At 36.2% G+C, this 19,493-nt stretch overlaps 1 protein-coding gene across 13 annotated transcripts in view; it reads right to left on the reverse strand.

Annotated features, from left to right (window-relative positions):
• The window catches only part of DTNA (dystrobrevin alpha), a 342,157-nt gene that overhangs the window by 45,940 nt on the left and 276,724 nt on the right, over positions 1–19,493 (reverse strand). For 8 of the 13 annotated variants that reach the window (XM_023531725.1, XM_023531716.1, XM_023531724.1 and 5 more), the window contains 3 exons: positions 18,579–18,703; positions 14,188–14,271; positions 12,365–12,454 (listed from right to left, as the gene is read on the reverse strand). In XM_023531725.1, coding sequence (XP_023387493.1) covers positions 12,365–12,454; positions 14,188–14,271; positions 18,579–18,703 — 299 coding nt within the window. Of the gene's footprint in view, positions 1–12,364; positions 12,455–12,528; positions 12,812–14,187; positions 14,272–18,578; positions 18,704–19,493 lie in introns of those variants that run through there. The other 5 variants (XM_023531751.1, XM_011361741.2, XM_023531735.1 and 2 more) reach the window with 2 other exon arrangements.

Genomic DNA, 19,493 nt, shown 5'->3' on the forward strand with positions numbered 1-19,493 from the left:
CTATGTCAAGCTTAATACTTTACTTTTTCATCTACTTTATACTCTTACACTAAATGTTCAGTTTAAGGGCTGATTTATAATAGATGATTTTTCAATAGTAAAAATATTAATTTTTTACTAGTAAGAAAGATTTTCTGAGGACTCCTAAAAATTTTACTTAGAGCGAAAAGGAATTTTTACCTAAAACACTGTCAATATTCTACATCTACAGATGTTTATTGGGTACCTCTAGTGTGCTAGGCACTGTGCAAGATGCCAGAGAAATGCTGGTAAGCAAGTCAAAGAAGGTCCCTGCCTGCCTGCCAACCAACCAACCCACCCAACCAATCAACCAATGGTTACAGTTATGGTAAGAATGAAAGAAATAGTTGCCATGATAGAGACTAATATAAGAGACTGACCTGAGGAGAGGCCTTCGACCTGAGATTGGAAGCCAGGGAAGGAGCCAGTGCACTCGTGTGTGGAAGGAGAAGAAAGGGGTAAAATAGAGAAGGTCCTAGGCATAGAGTAGAACTAGCATCATGGTCTTGAGGCAGTTTTAGGAATTGTTTTTAGAAACCAATCAAAAGCTGATGTGACTAGTATTGTGATTGAGTGGGAGAACCCCTGACAGCTAAGGCTGGGAGATGGGCAAGCAGGGGCTAGACCACACACAGGCTTCGAGGCCGTGGTGAAGGCTCTGGGTTGTAAACTAAATGCAAGAGGAATCTACTAAAGGGTCCAAGCAGTCAAGCCAATAAAAATTTAGACCTTGTATATGAAACCTAAAAATAGGCATCAAATGTATAATTTCTTGTCCTTGAGAATAACGTATAAGCAGAACCTGGTTATGTAAGTTCAGGAGTCTAAGTGACTGCAATTGATCATGACATAGACTGTAGTCTTTAATTGTACCCCTCCCTCCCTTAATCAAGGGGCCTTTTCAGAGTTGAGAGAAATGTGCCAGAAACTTCTGAATGGTAGCTATCAAGGCTATAATTAAGGTAAGAACTGGAAGTTCTGGGCTGATTTCTGATCCTTTGATCTGCCTGCCACAGTCAGTCCTCATAAACCACTAGCAAACCCAGGCACTTGATAAGCTTTAGGGAAGGGCGGAAAAAACCCTCATGGTATAGCATTTTGAGATCCATTCCTCCCCCACTGGAGAAGTGCTTGAAAATCATTAAGGCTTTTAAAACTTCACTGAATTAGGAATAAAGCAGAAATTCTCCCTTGAGCTACAGCTTATTTATTTGGCTTCTCTGACATCAGAACCAACAATGACACCTAAGAGTTTTTTTTTAATTTAGCAGCAGACTATTTACCAATGAGTCAATTTCCCATTGTATTAAGCAGTTGAGGTGGAGTAGAAGGTCCCCACATAGAGTTAATTAGAAGCATATATGAATAATTACAAAAACAAACCTTTTAACCAAGAACAGTTACATGGTTCCTATTTGTAGCACAGACAGGAAGGCTGAAGAATGATGTGGAAAACAGATGGGACCTGGTGTCAGAAGACCTGTGTACGAGCCCTTGTTAGCATGTGACCTTGAATAAGTCGCTTAATGTCTTAGAGCGACTTATCCAAATGGAAATAATATCCAAACTCATAGGGCTTTGACAAGCACATTAATTAATATGTGGGAAAGGGCATTGTAATTTTTGAAGCGCTTCTGGTTCCATAGTGTAATGGTTAGCACTCTGGACTCTGAATTTTTGAAGTGCTTCATAAATGTAAAATTTACTAATATTCTGGCTGCTGTGATGAGATACAAAGGCTGAAGACAAAATCCCTGCCCCTTTGAAGCTTATAATCAAAATGAGACATCACAATGCATAGAAAAAAATACACAAATGGTAACTCATTATCACCATTCTTATTACTAGGATGTGCTCAAAATGTTTGTTAAAATGCAATAAAATAACATAGTAGAATATGTAATGTCAGGTAATAGATACGTGGTGGCTGCAGTGTGGAGGAGTGTCCAGAAAAGGTTTCTGGAGAGCATGCATTTATGTAGGTTTTGTAAGTGGCAATGTTGCCTGGTGGTTATGAGCTTGTGATAGGGTGAAGAAAGATAAAAATCTCTGCTCCACTGTTTAGTAGCCATGTGACTGTGGGATAGTCATGTAACTCTCTTAACTGATCCCTTTACTTATCTATACAATGGGGATGATAGTACAGTATTATTTTACGGTCTTACTCTAAGGACTACGGGAAATTATGTAAATAACTCTGTAATTATAAATTATGTAAATAATTTATGTATTATGTAATTTGTGTGTTATTATGCAATATGTAATTTACATAATATTATGTAAATGAAGCTTTTAACACAGTGCTTAGCATGAGGCAGGTGCTTTTAAAAAAGTAGCTCTTATGATTATTACCATTACAAATCTCACCATAGTTGAATGATGGTAAAGATTATAGCTATAATGATGATAAAGAAGGTGAGAGATCACTACATTACTTATATAAGCATGGCAGATGTGGAGAATTGTTAGGATCTAATTAAACAGAAAGGAAAGAGAAGGAAAAATGAGAAATTTGAAAGAGAAGTTGGAATGTTTTAAGGACTGAAAAAAGCTCTGAGAATATAGAGGGCAGCAGCTATTAAAACGGAGTCTGCTTCATTGATCAGTCTTAAATTCTGCTTTGTTTTCAAAATACAAATCACACCTAGCTTTCATCATGTAGATGTAAGGTGTCTCAGCTGAGACAGTTTTATGGTCTTAAGTGACCATCAAGTCAATATGATTAATCACTTGAGTAGGAAAGAGGGCTGGTAGTAACAAACTCTAAGCTCTCCTCTTGGAGATTTCTTTGCTACAACTTTAATTAACAAAAGGTCAAAGAAAAGTGATAGAAATAATCAGAGTGTGCTTAGAATTATGGGGAGAGAGGACACGGTGTGAGAGCATATCATTGCCTTCAGACATAATTAAATCTATATTGACCATATTCTTCTTTGAAGATTACTCATACAATTTTTTTTTTTTTTTTTTTTTGTAATTCAGTATTTTTAGTTCTATTGTTTCAGCCACCATATAACATTGTGGAACCAAACTCACTGGGAATAAGATTAAAGCAATCACTCTTTCCATGTGTAGTTTTGTGAGGCTGAGATGCGAGTAAGAAGAGGAACTGTTTGAATTACAAGCTTGGAAAAATTTGAACAAAGAGATGGGCTTAGCTGAAGAATCCATTTTTATCTCTTGAAAGAGTAGGAATAAAGTATAAAATTAAACTAGCATTCTGGTTATATATTTTTTAAAAATACAAATTAAGATAAATATGTAACTATTAAATAAACGTTCATCAATGAGTCACCTAAAATCATCTTATGTACTAATCATGCAAAAAATAGTTCTAAGTTATCAGAAGCAGAAACAGGAAGGAAATTTGGAAAAAGTCAAAGGAGGAATGTTCTAGAAAAAATAAGTGGCTAACAATACCAAGTGATGTAGGCGATGAGCATCAACTGTTAGGGGGTGCTTTCTGTAATATAACAGAGGAAAGGAGGACCAGCTATTTTAAAGGCAATTTTCTCTACTGGCTCACTTAATAGGTATAACTGCAAAAAATCCATGGGCCCTTAGTTCAGAGAAAATTAGTTATTAAGAAAAATTGAAATATTTCTAAGGAACTAGTTTGCTAAACATGTTTGTAAAACAGTCTAAACAAGGCTGAAATATATGATATATATATATATACATATATACGTATATGTGTGTGTGTGTGTGTGTGTGTGTGTGTGTATAGTCTGTCCATTTATTTTCATTCAAATTGGAAATGTACATTTATTATTAAAATAAAGTAACCAACCAATGGGAGAAATCTCTTTGGTCACAATTAAAATAGAGAAAAACTTTATGAATGCCTTTATCCTAACTATCTGAATCCACACATTTAACACATTTGAAAGAAAGCTTTGCATATTCTGGGACTTAGAAGGAGGCTCTATAGCATGGCCTCCCAGAGATATTTGTAAGAAAAAAGTTGAAAGGTAATTTTCTCACTGTAATCACCATTAAGGAAACAATTTCCATGCTATGATCCCATCGCATTGCTTTTCCTCTTTTTCACTTTTATCTTAGGTGAATGGAGCATTGTTCTCCAAATCAGCAGAGACACACAAATCTTTGGAATAAGACAAAATCTCGCATTACCATTGTGCGGTATTTTGATATGGCACTTGTAACACAGAACTGACTGGTGCGACCCAGAGTTCTGTATCCACCTGAATGGCACACATTTATACAAGTTGTCCCTTCAGCTAAGATAAACAAAGATATCAACTCTATGAGACATTAATCAGAAATATCCAAACTAACATTACCAATGACGTTTTAATTGAATCAGTTAAAAATTGCCTTAGGGATACCTCTGGCATCCAGTGCCTTCACCCCTTGCTGAGACTGCTTGTCAAGAGATGGGACTGTTGCTCTAAGGACAGTCAAGCAGCCAAACCTGCACTAACCATGATGGGTTGTTCCGGAGCATGTTGACATACAACCCGATGAGAACATGTTCATCAGCTAGCCTGTCTGCCACATTCAGGCTGTACTGTATCCTGAAACAGGGCAGGAGGAAAGAAAGGGTATTGTTAGGAGACGTGGACAGAAACAAGCAGAGCAGGTAGGAGTGAGTTTGTGGTAGAAAAGACATTTAGAAAACTAAGCAAGTGAAGGGGAAATAAGCGATGTTCTATGAAAAACACAAAGTCCAAGCAATGAAATTCACAATTGCATTTCACTAACTTTAAAAACAAAGACTTCCATTTAGGTAAAGAAACTTTTAAGAAAACAGACGGGCATTCTTCAAACTACTTAGGCCAAGAAATTCATCTGTACAGTAAACACACTGAAGTGGGTTGCAAGCAAAGATTAAGTAGGCTTTGGAAAATCAAATCTGAAACTTAGTATTTAAAAAAAGAAAGGAAATCAGGCAAAGTGAATAACAACACAGATGTATCTACTCAAAATAACTACTTGGTGCTGTTAATGGAGTTATAATGAAGCTGCTTTTACTAAATCAGAAATGGTCTTTCAAACACAAAGCATGTTGACAAAAGAAATCTCCATTTTTAGTTTAGTTAATTCAGGGTTCCAATACACTCTGGCTTCAACTTACCCTTTGCCCTTCAGAAAAGCTGGAGCAGCCCTAGCCAGCAGTTTGTTCTGCTCTACTTCACTGTCCTTGGGAGGAGAGCTGGTTAATAAGATGGGAAAGCCAAGAAGAGCGTAAACACGGCAATGCATTCAAGGATAAAACTGGCAACAGAAACGCCAAAGTCTAGATCCAAGCTCCATTTGGACGGCTCTCTTATTATTTTGAAAAGTTCAAGATGTTTTCAGATTTCCAGAGTTGAACTAGGAGTAGAAGCCTGGCCTGAGAACCACAATTAGAATTACAAAAGCCACCACGATCCCAGATTTGACTTCTGCTACTTGCTTAACAAATAGACTGCATATGCCTAGATATATGAAAATTCATTCAACATTCATTACAGACGATAATGTGAACAGTCCAATAGTTCACCAAGTCCTGCCAGCATTTAGATCTCACTCAAGAAGTTTATTTCTCCAGCCCTTCTTATGTTCTCCAACTTTCTGGGTTGAATAGAGACTTGAAAATTATCTAGTTAAGACATTACTGTCATATTAGAAGTGCTTCAATACTTCAAGCACAAGTCACCTAAACTTGGCTGTGAAGTTGCAAAGAAAACTTTCAGAGAAAGTGAAAAAGAAACCTTTGAGCCTTATAAATATATATTTATATTTCTTGTGTCTATACCTGGTAAATAGACTTCCATCAATATAGCAAATTCTTAACATTTCAGATTCATTATGAGGTACACTCATTTAGTAATTTAAATGACAGTCTAAAAAGTTTAAACTGTAGTTTTATTGAAAGACAAATATAAATATTAATAAAGTGTGGTCAAACCAGTCACCTAAGATATGCTATAATGAATATGCATGCTTCATTGGGAAATAGAGTATTGATTTGTAGTATTACAAATGTACTTGAAATGTGCTTAAAGAGTTTGCTCCTTGGTAGGTTAAGCTCTACGACTCCGGCATACCTAAAACTATCCTACCTCCTTTACGGAGAATACAAAATTAACTATATGACTTTGTTGAAATACCAAGTTTTTAATTACTGGGATTGAAATTATGAGGTTTACCACAAATTTTTCCAACTTTTCAAGAAGTTCTGAATCATATATATGTATGGCTTATAAAGTAGTTAAAACTTTAAAAAATTGAATGATATGTTTTAAGGTTTCACTACAAATACCACTCTTTCAAACCATGAAATATTAAAAAATAGAAATTTATAAAGGCATATATTGGAATTATGCACATTATAATTGAAATCCTTGTTTTATAATAGTATATACTACAAGATTCCTTAAATAGTAAAGTTTCTGGTAAATTTAAAATCAAACTTTATTTGTACAGAAAATGTCTAATAGAGAGTAGGCAGTCATGTTTGTTAAATGTGTGACTTCACTCAGCTTTTCAAGAATCTGATATTACACTAAGTATTGCTGTGTTTAAAAAGTACAACTGCCCACAAACAAAACTGATGTTAAAAAATGAAATGATTAATGTTCTAGAAGAATTTATTATCCTGATGAACTTAAAGATTTTTTTTTTCCAGCATACTTACTGGTCTCTACCTTCTAAGACTATGGCCATCAAGGCCAATAGCCACTTTAAACCATCATAGTTGGCGTTTTCCCATCATCCCACCAAAACAGCACTCCAAATCTTGTTTCTTGAAGTATATTCTTCTATGTTCATTATCTAGTAAGTACAGTCTTCCTGCTGCCTAATTACCTCCCAACTTTCTTTTTTACAACTCAAGATTGATGTACCTACTATATGATTTCAGATTCTTGCAAAACCACTCAAAACACTGTGTGATAAATCAATGATTCTTTCCTCCAAATTAAACTATTTCCTTTCCTTGCTATGTTTTTATGCCCCCTGACTCCCAGAAATTGTGGTGATATTTCCTAAATCAAAAGCCTAATCATAATTACAAAGATACAACCTCTGATACTGAATGTACAGGAAGAAAGGACCAGTAAAGAAACACAGGAGGACCTATTAGGGAATGTGTTTGCTATAAATTACATCTGGTGAAGTCTTATGGGAGGAAGATGATGTGTCAATAAAGCCCCAGAAGTGCCGTCCCACCACCTGGCCACTGACAAGCACTACCACTGGAGGAGCCCTACTCAGTATGGTGCTGGGGCTGGTGGCAGGAAGGGAGCAGGTGTCCAGATTTGCCTTTGGTGGCCTTATTCTTTTTCTCAAGTTCTTTGGGTTTCTCTCTCCTTACTATATTCTATTTGTCTGTTTACCCTCTTCTCTTTTTCTTCCTTCTTCCCAAGTCCCTTCTTCCCTCAAAGGGATGAGTAGATGTTCTATGTACACACATCCCTTTTCCTTCTGTTGTCATTATCTCTGCATAGGTCCTTATCAGTTTTAAGTCCTTTCATGTTCCTTTTCTTTCTCACATGAATTCTTGGGAAAACCAGTTCTTGGAAAATATGACGATGATACTACGTACATTTATGAGTTTTTTTGTTTGTTTGTTTTGCTACAGTTGTTAATATCCAGTGCCAGAAGTACTTTTGAGTTTTGGTACTCACTGTCTAGATAGTTTCCATACTTCCTAGAACTAGCCTCAAATTTTTCTCCTCATCAATTATTTCTGGGAAGCCAAAAATATGACCATGTATAGGTGAAGTCAAGTATATGACAAAAAAAAGAAAAAAAGGCCATTCTTTCGAAATGAGATGGATCTAGAACTTAGAGAGTTGATGGGGAGGCAGGTTTCACCTAAAACTTGGGTCTATAAAGCCTTTTTGCATTAAGTATTTTTTCCAGAATTTCTTCTGCAGCTCCCAAGGAGCTTGAAGAAAGGAGGCAAAGTGAAAAAAATGTTGTCCTGCATTCTTGTGAAGATAGGAACAACATGTAGTTTATTATGATCTCTTCAAAGCAATACACTCTCATGATATTTTACAGAATAATTTAGATTTTTAAACTTTCATTTTGTAGCTCAGCAGTTTGTTTGGAGAAGGTAGGTGATATGCCCAATTCATTGTGGGCTTTGGGATCAGGCACACCGGAACCTATGTTCTCACCAAGAAATGCGTGCTTCTGGTATGTCAGTGCATCAAAATGCAACAGTAGCTTTTGCATAAATCTAGCTCTAGAAGTTTCTATTTCTTCTAAATGCTCTGTCTTCAAATCAAAATGCATCCGTCCTTTTAACCTTCAAAACTGGAAACTACTTGGAACTCCCCTTGATTATGAGTAATAAATCATTTTTAATCTGAGTCTCAAGGAGAAGCAAGTCTGCCATCCCTAAAATTTTATATATACGTATCTTTTCTCTTATTATTGTCATTTTCTTTTCACTAGGCCCTGGCCAATGTATAAGTATGTCCCTTTGCATGCATATTACCATTGATGGGTGTGCTGACAATTATACCCTGGAGGGTATGACAAGGTAAATTTTGAAGTTTATGTGTTCGGCTGAAAGAAAAGAGGCAGAAATTTTCCTAGAGACTATCATATCCTATAGACTATATATCATAGCTATTGTTTTCCTAAAAAATTCTCTCTTTCCTCTGGAAAATAGCATATATAAAGATAAGCGCTCTCTTCCAAATTTTTTCACACACACACACACACACACACACACACACACACACACACACACAGACACGTGGTTCTGGAAGGATAGAACAATTTAAAAATATTTGATATTTGTTTATTTAAATCCACCCTTTAGTTTTGAAGAGTGACAACTGATCGCAGTAGTTTTGCTTAAGTGCAAACATTCTGGGTGTATTCTAAGATAACAAAATCACACACAAAAGCTCCCTGGATTTTTGCTTAAACCTGAAATATATTTTTAAAAACCACCTCTGCTTATGTTGGGCTACTATATTAGCCCTGGTCAAAGACTTTTTTTCCTTTATTAAATATGAAAATAAAAGGATTTAAATAAAAGTCCTGGATGCAGTCTCATAGAGCAACACTACCATATAAATTATATAATGTGCAATAATCATTATCATAATGGTTGATAGGAAAATGATATTTGAACGATAGCAAATTAAGAAGAAATATTTTCATTTTTATTGATTTTAAATAACTGGTAAACTTGTGTGGTGTTTGGACTTGTGAAGAATAACTTGTAAAGTTGGCTCCCTCCTAAAATAACAATCAGTGTGAATAAAACTTTGCTTCTTACTGTAATTAACATAGCTGAGGTATATTAAAAAAGAGTCCACAAGTCAGTTTTTTCAGGAGATAATTTCTTGAAAAATTGTATTTCCCTTTCCTGTTCTAGCTTTCAAGATGTTTGATCTGAAACATAAAATATCTGCCACATGCAAATCAGCAAATGAGCATAAAAAATAGCTTAGTGTCTCAGTGGGAAAATTAGTTGTCAATTCAGGCTGGCATGAAAATCAAACCATCTTAAATAGGTACCATGGAAGAAATAATAAGAATTCTTAGCTCATATTTGATTCACTACAGTTACTGTGTTGTTCCCCAGATATTATCAAGCCATATCAATTGTATTTTTGTCAAGAGAGCCTCTAGAAAAGTTGGCTGGGTACAGAGCATGCACAGACAACGAAAGCAACTCTAATAGAGAATAAAGGTTACTGGGGTGAAAAGAGAGGTGACTACAGTTTTAATTATGCACTAACATTTTAGTATAGGAAACAGATTTGAGTGTGAAGACTGGTTTATTTCAAGTTTGAAAAAAATCTAGTATATTACTGGAGCTCTGGGGCTACATGGAATAAAGAAATATCTGCAGAGAGCAATTATTTCAAATTTCATGAAATTTCAGATAATGTGCCCAGAAAGTGTAAGAAGAGTAAAGAAATCTTCGTGGTGGTTGATTTATAAGTTCATCTGTTTTATGATGTTGATTTGTAAATTTATCTATTTTTCTGACTGAAAAGGGATGGGCTTTAATCTTAGAAAATATTAACCATGAGAAAACTTCAATTTTCTGATCAAAGGCTGAATTTAGTACCTCAATTTTATTTCTATTCAGTTATAATTACCAAAGCATAAATGCTTAAAATTTAGTTTGAACATTTTACATCAGATTAAAAATCTTGGTTGTTAGGTAAAGAATCGTTAGTTAAGCAAAGTGTTTGAAAAAAAAAAAAAAAAACAACCCTGCAAATTCAAGATACAGAGAATTAGTTTTCTGTGGTTGAAAACCCAAATCAATTAACTAACTGACCAACTAGTCAACTAACAAAAATAACTCAGGAAGCCTGCTCCACTGGGAAGAATCAGGATTTGGAAAGTGTTTGGGGTAGGTGCTGTGCCTTCCCCCTGTGCACTACTGAACCTAATGTAGTGTTAAGTAATGAACCAAATGTTATTGTGACAAACCAGAAAACAGCATATTAGATTGTGTTTAACAAACTCTATGACTCAAGCAACTTTCTAATATTTGGGAGAATGATAGGATCTGGCTAGATGTTATATATCATAGCTACTGTGATTCTTTTTCTGAGTGGTTACTACTATAGAGGTTGCATCTATAGAAATATCTGTGAAACCTTAAAAAAAAAAAGATATTTCTAATACCGGAGGTGAAAGAATCTAGCCATTTAAACTTTCAGAGCATACTTGATGTGGCTAATGAAGATAGCTATAATTAAAAAAACTTATTTTACATAGGAAAAGACTGGTTAAATTTCTCAGATAAACTAGACAAGGATTTTGGCAAGGTACTAACCAAAGATAGCAGACACTCAGAGGCATACTGCTGTGGGCAGTGACAGGGAGGTAGGGCCTTTTGGGCCTGACTTTGTGTCAGTGCTTGCAATAATATTTACAATAGCGATAGACTACATTTCATAAGCTTAGATAATGTTGCTGCTTCACCATACACAGCCCTAAAAGCTCTTTTCTAATGGTGATAATAAATTTCCATTGATCCAGCCATTTTTTTTTTTTTTTTACAAATTCATACATTTATAAGAAAACAATCTTGGTTTAGGAATACAGTTATGATCAAGAAAATGAATGAGGTGAATTACTCCATGAATTGTGTTATTGGACCCACATTCTACCTAATTGCTAATGAGCACTGAATACATACACACACACACACATACACGAAGACTTTAAAGGGTTAAGGGAGAATGCCTTTGAGAATCCTCTTTTTTCTTCTAAGTAAGGAAAAAGTAAATCAAGTATATAGCTAGAAATGGATATGAGAAAAGGGGATGCGACAGATGGTGGTGGTAACCAGAGTTATACACTCATAAATCTATGTGAGGCAGATTACAAGGATGTCAAAAGACTTCAAAGATATACCCTAGTGTCCTTTGAAGATCAAAATGGTATGCTTGCAAAGGACTCTAGGTGAGAATGCCAGGAGTTGATAGGGAGGATTTTGGACTGATTTCAGTTCATCCTCATTTCACTTTATCTTCCTAAGACCTGTCACAAAAGACAGAAAACTCAGGCTAAATAAAATATCTGCATGGCAAACTTCCCTGCTTTCTTAATGCTGCCTTAAGACTGACCGGCACCATTCTTGGCTTGTTAAGCTTTTAGGTTTTATCTGATTTTAAAAGGGGCAGTTGGGGTGGATCAGGAATGAGGGCAGGACTCTAGGTCATATTTATTTAGTTCCTTTCCAATTATAGCAAGGATAGCTCCTTTAGCTTATGCCTATATTTGGCATGATAGGTTTCTATCAATTTTAGTGTATAGACAGGTTAAGAAATAAATAGTAGATTATCACCAGCATTATCAAGTGATAGAAATTAAGCAATAATAGTATGAACTTGGTTGCGAAATTGCTACCTCAATAGGAATCAGACTGCCATACATTTGAGAAAAAATGGCCAGACCCAGTGTGACAGAATAATTTAAGTCATCAAGTCTTTTACTGCAATATGGTCCAGCCATGTGGCATTGTCCTGGCCTGACCCAGTTGGTGATAAAGGTCATTCCAAGATGCACTTTCATTCAAGAGTCTAAGAAATCACCATATGTGGTCTTGCAAACTGCATAAAAGCAGAAACTCATCCAAAGAAAGAGATCCAGCTTGGTACTCTTTAAAGACACGCATGTCATGTATACTGGTATGAGGCTACTAAATCAATAAAATAAGTGGAAAAGAGAAGAAAGAGCTGAGAAGTCCAGCTCAAGTTGGGAATTTTCAATGGAAGTTCATGAAAACCCAGAAGATCTCCACTAAGGCACTACAAGATGATTTTAGTGATGGAGCTGAATGACTAGTAGTCTAGTTATGGAACTACTACTACAATTAGTGATTTAGGGCTGGAATACTGACCGTGTGCTGTGGTCAAGCTGATTTACATACAGCTTTATGAGGGAATGCTCCTCAGCCACAGGGCTGGATACACTTATCCCCTCAGGTAACCTGAGGGATTCAAACAATGAGACCTCATTAAAACCTCCCATGGACAGAGCAAGGCCCACTCAGAGAGGAAGGACTTCAGTGTATATAGCTTTATTGAACAGCACCCTTAAAAGAGAAACCAGAGGCCAATCTCCATGGTGATTAGAAAAACGGCAAACTTTAAACAACATGTCTGTGATTCACAGGGAACATTCCGAAAGGAATGAAAATAGGAAAAAGGGAAATGATCATATTTTGAGTTAATAGGTATCATGCACCCTGGAGGAACCAGAATAGCTCAAAGTATTATAGGAATATTTTAGAGTAGAGGAAGCCATGTTATCCATCTAGACGCATCCACCATAAGCACCGTCCGAGCTGAAATGATATAAAATGACCTTCAGTAAGGATGGGGTCTATCTTTGCTTGACACTTGCAGAATGCAGAGCTTCCTAGTAAACACATAACATCTTTCTTAACATCATGCAAGATCTTTATATAGATGCACAGCCTGTGTCTCTTACAGACTTTATAATTTATGACTTTGTTTTAGAAAAGATAGTTGAATTAGCTGGTTCTGAAAAGGAATGCTAAAAAGAACACATTGAGGGCCTAAAACATATTATTTCACTGGGAGGTTCTGTCATTCAATTAGGTCTTCATTTCCATCTGTTACAGATTTACTTAATTTATAGGAAGGAAGTACCATAAACTGCCACATTCCGTTTCTTCTGCTAATTACAATTATGGGGAACACGTTCATCTCAGGTTCCTGTTCACGGGCACATACAGAAACTCAGGGTAAAAATCAGCAGTGTTTCAAGTCTCACTGTCTTCGAATCCTTACTAGAATGTACCGGGATATTACAGTGAAATTGGCATCTCAGAAACCTCTTTGGGGAAAAAACTGACTATGTTTGTTTTGTGAAACATGAGGCTGTATATCATTTTTCCTACTGGAAGTCATTTGAAATTTTATGTTCATTTACTCACTCCAAATTTCCTTACCTTTGTTTCTGCTTTCCTGTGAGCCTTCTCCATGTATTTATAAAATAATTCTCTGGTGCTTTATTCATGATATTTGATCAAATGACCTGGAGTACTCTTGGCCCCTGCATATTTGTAATACTAGCTCAAAAAGAAGTTATCTGCTTCACCTGTTCTTTGCTCATAATGGGAGTGGATCTTGTTCATAAAGATATCCACCATTTTTTAAAGTTCTTGCTATTACCCATGAAATTATTTATGTGGGAACTACATTTCCAAGTTTGATCTTCAGCCTCTAGCCTCAGGAACTCCAGAGTTCAAGAAGAAGACAATTCTTTTATATCTGGAGCTTTAAATTAAGAGATGTTTCAGAATATATATAATAATTTCCCCAATTATACCATGAAATTCCAATTTCCTGGCTTAACTGGACCATTCTAAGTGCTATGAAAGTGACTTTCTCAGTGAAAGAGAATGCATGCAGTACTAAATGTAAATGTCAGTACTAAAACGTAAACATACCCCACATTCTTACTATAGGTGCACTGTAAATGCAAGTTTCCAGAAGGGTTTTTAATACCAAAAGCTATACTCATTTCTCTTTAAATGTATCCAAATGAATGAAATGGAAAATGTGTGATAGATATTTACATAACTAGTTTCTAACAATAATTTTTGCTCTTGGCTTACATTGGTATATTTTTCTTGCCACAGAATCAAAGCTCATTACCAGAGAGGGCTTATTATATGATAGGATTGGAACTTACCTCCTGGTAATAAAAGGACTTCCTGAGGAGGGGACAGAGTGGGAGAACAGGGTATCATTCATGCTGGTTACAGGTCTGGGCGGCCTAAAACAAAGTACAGTATGATGCAAAGTTAGAACAAGTAAAAGTCACAAGTTAAAAACTATCTACCATCCTTCAAGGAGAGGGGCTAGGAAGACCAGAGTTCTGTGTTACCCAGGATCAACATGAAATTGTACATTTTCCGATTAAATTCTTCAAGTATTTTACAGTTACATTTCTTGAGAATATGAGATCTCAGTTAGATATTGTGAGGAAGATCTCCGGATACCATAGGAATGTTTATCCATGAGCTTCGAGGCTTGGCGTTGCACTGAGTCATATTCTCGATTGAAGTGAGGATTCTGAGGCAGCCTTACATCTACTGCTTTCTAAAGGGAGAAGCTCTGAAAACTTGGTGATAATCAGAATCTACATCCTCTTGGAAAGAGGAGGATTTCTGAACCTTTGGAAACTTCCTCCTGTGTTTTTCATGACAGTGGCCCTCTCTCAATATGCCATTTGTAAAGACCGAACTGCAAAATCATATTGTGCTTTATTTGCTCTTTGTTCAAAGTGAAGATGCAATTAAGTACCACAAGTATTTACTAACTTTCTGTTATCAGGATGATCCATATGACAGGGCACACAGTACAAGGCATCCCTTAAACTGCACCTTTTTTTGTATGATGAGAGAGAAAATAGGGTTCAATATTCTTCAGAATTATCCATGACTCTAAATATCAACTGTACCTGATCTGTCATTCTGTTTTTTCTTTTTCCCTTTTTTCAATTTCTTTCTTTTCTTTTTAAAACAATGTATTTATTTAAATTAGTTTCAAGTACATTGTACATTGGTTAGTTTGGATTCTATAATGAAGAGATTCTAGGAAAAAAGTAGACTCGTTTATCTCAATGTATTTATGGGAACAAACATGCTGTTATGCAGTTTTTAAAACGTCAGCACTATATGCAAAAATTCATTGACACTTTGGTTCCTGGTGTTAAATTGTGTTCTAAGATTTCTTAAGACATATTGTTTTTTGGATGAAGTCAAAACAGCAGGTTCACTATTTCATCTAGTCTAAACGTGTACCAAAGTTCTGAAAATGATCTGATAGTTTTGTATTACTTATCTGGAATGTATCTTTGATACATGAGGCTAGTTTAAAATTAATTCTGCCTTGAATAGAATCTCTCTTTACAAGAAGGATGCTGATTTTATAGAAATGTCCTCTATGAATTTTTGAAAGGTATACAGATTTTAAAACAATAAACAGAATGAATTATCTTACATAGCAGCTTTATAAAAAGTTAAAAATAATCAACTAGACTATTATTTCTGGTATTCTTTTTTCTTTTGAAAGAAAATTTTCCCATTTTTCTCGATCGCTAGGCATAGAGAAAACAAGCAGACTTGGAATGCTTTTTAACTAGCCTGGAAAACTTACTCTATTAAACCTGGTCACTGCAAAGCTGAAATTGCAGTTTCTTAGTAAAAGGCTTCACGTTTAAGGCTCATCATAAGAATGTTGAACTTGGGACCAAATTGTGGCTTTCAAAGGGACTGAAGTGCCTATTTACTCCATAATCAAATGACAAGATACCTTATGTAATAAATAGGTCACATTGGAAATTTTAAACATAGTTATTCTTATGAAAAAGAAATAGCTCCACAAGATAAAGCCACAGGGGTGTAGTGCGAAATCTCCTTTCTGGACACGACCTTCGCAGGGAACATTTTTATAAAACTGGTATTCTTCTTGTAAACTGAAAGTGTTCAGCTCAAGGCAGAATTAGTTTTAAACTAGCCTCTGATCACTCACTTGTTTTATGTCTCATAACCACTTATGATTACTAGTCTTTAGAAATACACTGGGGACTACTGAATTACTTACCAAGTATCACTTTGGGCAGCAAAAAATTGAATAGAATAGAGACTGTTAATCATGGCAACATTTACAAGCAATAGCTAAGAATAAATGTCAAAATACCAAAATGTCACCACTGAAGTGGCTACGATGTGTCTACAATGACATAAAATAGATAAATGAACAGCATATTTTAAAATTAGAAGTCTTAGGTATCCCCATGTAAAAAAAAAAAAAAGAAGACATAGATGTCTGTTCAGGGTACTAACAATTGAAAAACATGGAGAGAAAAACTTTTAAAGTCAAAAACAGAAAAATAATTCTGTTCTAACATAGACGGGACCTTCTGCATCCAGGATTTCTTATGTTATTTCAACAATTAAATATTTTTCACAATTTGCATTTTTAAACTAAGATCTTATGCCTGAAAAAATATATTAACAGCAAGTATAGATCAGTATTTTGATTCAAAGGCTATTTTGAGAATCTGGTTAGATATATGAAACTTTTCTCAGAAAAAAGGTACATTTTGTGTAGAATTTTAAGGGAATTCTGAAACTCTATGTGGAATCTAAATTGTGTAGATTTTGCCCTCAGTTAGTTCAGCGAATAACACATCAGATCATATTGCCACTATAAACTAAAGTTAAAATATTTTTACTCAGCCAATTAATGTGTGTGTGCACACGCGCACACGTACGCACACGCGCGCGCACATGCACACGCACGAACATGCACACGCACACGCACACGCATACACACCAACCCTGAACCGGCTGGGTACAAGGCCTGCGCTAGGTGATACTGCAGTGTGACTGTGCAACCAACTTTTATTTCACGCTGCCTCATTTTGTAATTCTTTAAGTGGGGGGCAGCATCCTAATTTTGTTCTACTGCAAAGCTCTTAAGAGCCAGGCCATTCACGTCCACCCTCTCCCTCTTCCTCACACCCAACAGCTCTTATTGAACGCTGTCCTCTGGGAGTGAAACTCCAGGCAGGTCTGGTAGAGAGTGACTCTGTGACAGAGCACAGAGAGCACAGACTTGCCCTCACTTCGTTTTGTTCAGTCATTAAAGGATTAGTGACTGTCTCTGGCTGTGGGAAGGAAAGTCGAGACAATAATAAGAACAGCTCCTATGAGATTACTTTCTGAAAGTGGCTGGCCCTTTGGAACACTCCTCATGTTCATTTACCCTGGTTTATTTTATGGCTTATTTTTAGGAGCAAAATTTCCAAAAATAAGTTAACCGCATTCTACATAATTGGTTTACATTAGTTTTTTGGATGTTTAGCCCATGTCAGCAACTGGAGCCTCCAGACTGTGCATTGCTGAGGACAGTGAACCCTCAAAGCCACTTGGGAGCAAACCAAACAAAGCCCCGGAGTATTTATACAAAGCTCATGGACATGCAACAGCACAAATCATTTGACGGTGTTTGCTTAGTTCCATCAGAGGAAAGAGTTACTGCTTTCATGAGGGTCTCATATCCACCCCAGTACTGCTTATGGGCCGTGTTCTGAACTGTCTGAAGCATGAACTTTGCATTGGTGAATTCCTAAGGCCAGTAGGTCTGATTGGCCCACCTCCTGACATCAAAATGTAAATAAACCTTGCAGTGTGGCAGGTCCCGCTAAACTGGGCAAAACAAAAGTCAGTTTATAAGGAGGGGGATCCACCTCTTCCAGATGTTTTCTGAGGCACCTGTGAGTAATAACTCCCAATTGTGCATAGAAGCAGATAATGAGCTTCTTTCTTCTTCTTAACCCAAGATAACACCAAAGAAAAAATACTTTCTTCTACCTAAGCCTTTCCTGTTTTCTTGGCCACCTAGTCCCAAGAGAGGCTCTAGGGTCTGGGAGGAGGAAGGGATAGGAGATAGAACTATTCTCTGGCCCTACTCCTTCTGCCCACCAAACTCACATATACTTTGGAGAAACATTTTTTAAAAGTCTGATTTTGGATGTTTTGATGAATTTTCCCACCAATCCCTCTCTGCAACCTTCCCCTGCACAGGTCATGAATCTCCTAAAGTGATGTAGCTTGGGTTAAAACAACAACAAATCCCAGGTTTGCTGCCATCTTTAAGAGGACTGGCTCTGCAGAGAAATGAAACGAAGGGCTTTTATATTTGAGACTCAAAGCACATACGATATTAAGGTATAGTGTGCTTTAAAATTTTCTTACTATAATAATTACATTGATTGTTAACTTTCAATTGTGTAAACTCCATTAACATCCATATTTTATAACTACGCTTTCTGAATATTTTTCATCTCTAGGTGAATTACATTAGTGTTGCACACTTTACTTGTGCAGCTGGGCTGAAGTACTGTATACCTTTACAATAAAAAAATTATAATGATATTATGTTCACTCTTTTTTTTAAAATTAAATTTTAAAACATGATCCCTGATGACTGATATGAAATTGCCTTTGTATAGATGCAAATATGTGTCAATGAAGAAAGATTTCTCTAATTCTGGACAGTAGAGATACTTACACGATGTGGGCCAAGTTGAGTGGCTTCTCTGGCTGGTCAGGGAACATGGGGTGCAATGGTTCACGGCTGGAAGCACAGCTCAGAGACTTGCTTAACGCATTAGTTAGCTTCTTAGCGGGTGATTTCTGGAAAGAAGAGGACAGTTATAGAAGTGATAACAACTAATGTTTATGTAACATTTTACCAGATGATTTGCTTCATAGTAGTCATTCATTCATTCATTCATTCATTCAAGAAATCCTCTTTGAGTATCAAATTTAGGGAGTTTGCTCAGTGCTCAACAAGCCACTAAGGTGCCTGCCTCCTGCTGCTTAGTGTCAGCAAACGCTGATAAATGGAAGTACTCATTGTTCATGGGACACCCGGGCTGGAGCTTAATGGACCAACAGGAGTCCTTCTGACAAAAATTCAGGAAACTGGGAAGATAATTCCTGGAGGAAGTAGAGACCCCGTTCTGGAGAGGAAAGCAGGAGGCAGATCATTAAAATCCTTATATGTAACATCAAGGACTGTGGTCTTTATCTTGAATGCAGAGTTTAAATTACAGGGGTGACAGGATTAGATCTGATTCTAGAAGGATTGCTCCTACTTAAGAAGGAAAGAAGGAAGGAGATGAGCAGGATGTTTTGCAGGAATCCAGGTGCAGGATAGTTCAGGTGTGTCAGAATATATCCAATTAACAATAAAAGTGGAAATTCAATCTGAATCTTGAGAATTTAAAATTCATTTTCTTTTCAGAGCATCATGCTACCTCTTTTTCATTTAGACTGTTGGAATGTTTATCTTAGTATTTCCCAGTCAAAATTATCAAAAATAATAGACCATATATATGTGGCCAATTATTTTTGATATTACATGTAATAAATCTTAACCTAAATTTTCCCTTTCCATGAGAAGCCATTTAGTTTTGTCTTT

Source organism: Pteropus vampyrus, unplaced genomic scaffold, assembly GCF_000151845.1.
Source record: "Pteropus vampyrus isolate Shadow unplaced genomic scaffold, Pvam_2.0 Scaffold3, whole genome shotgun sequence".
NCBI lineage: Eukaryota > Metazoa > Chordata > Mammalia > Chiroptera > Pteropodidae > Pteropus > Pteropus vampyrus.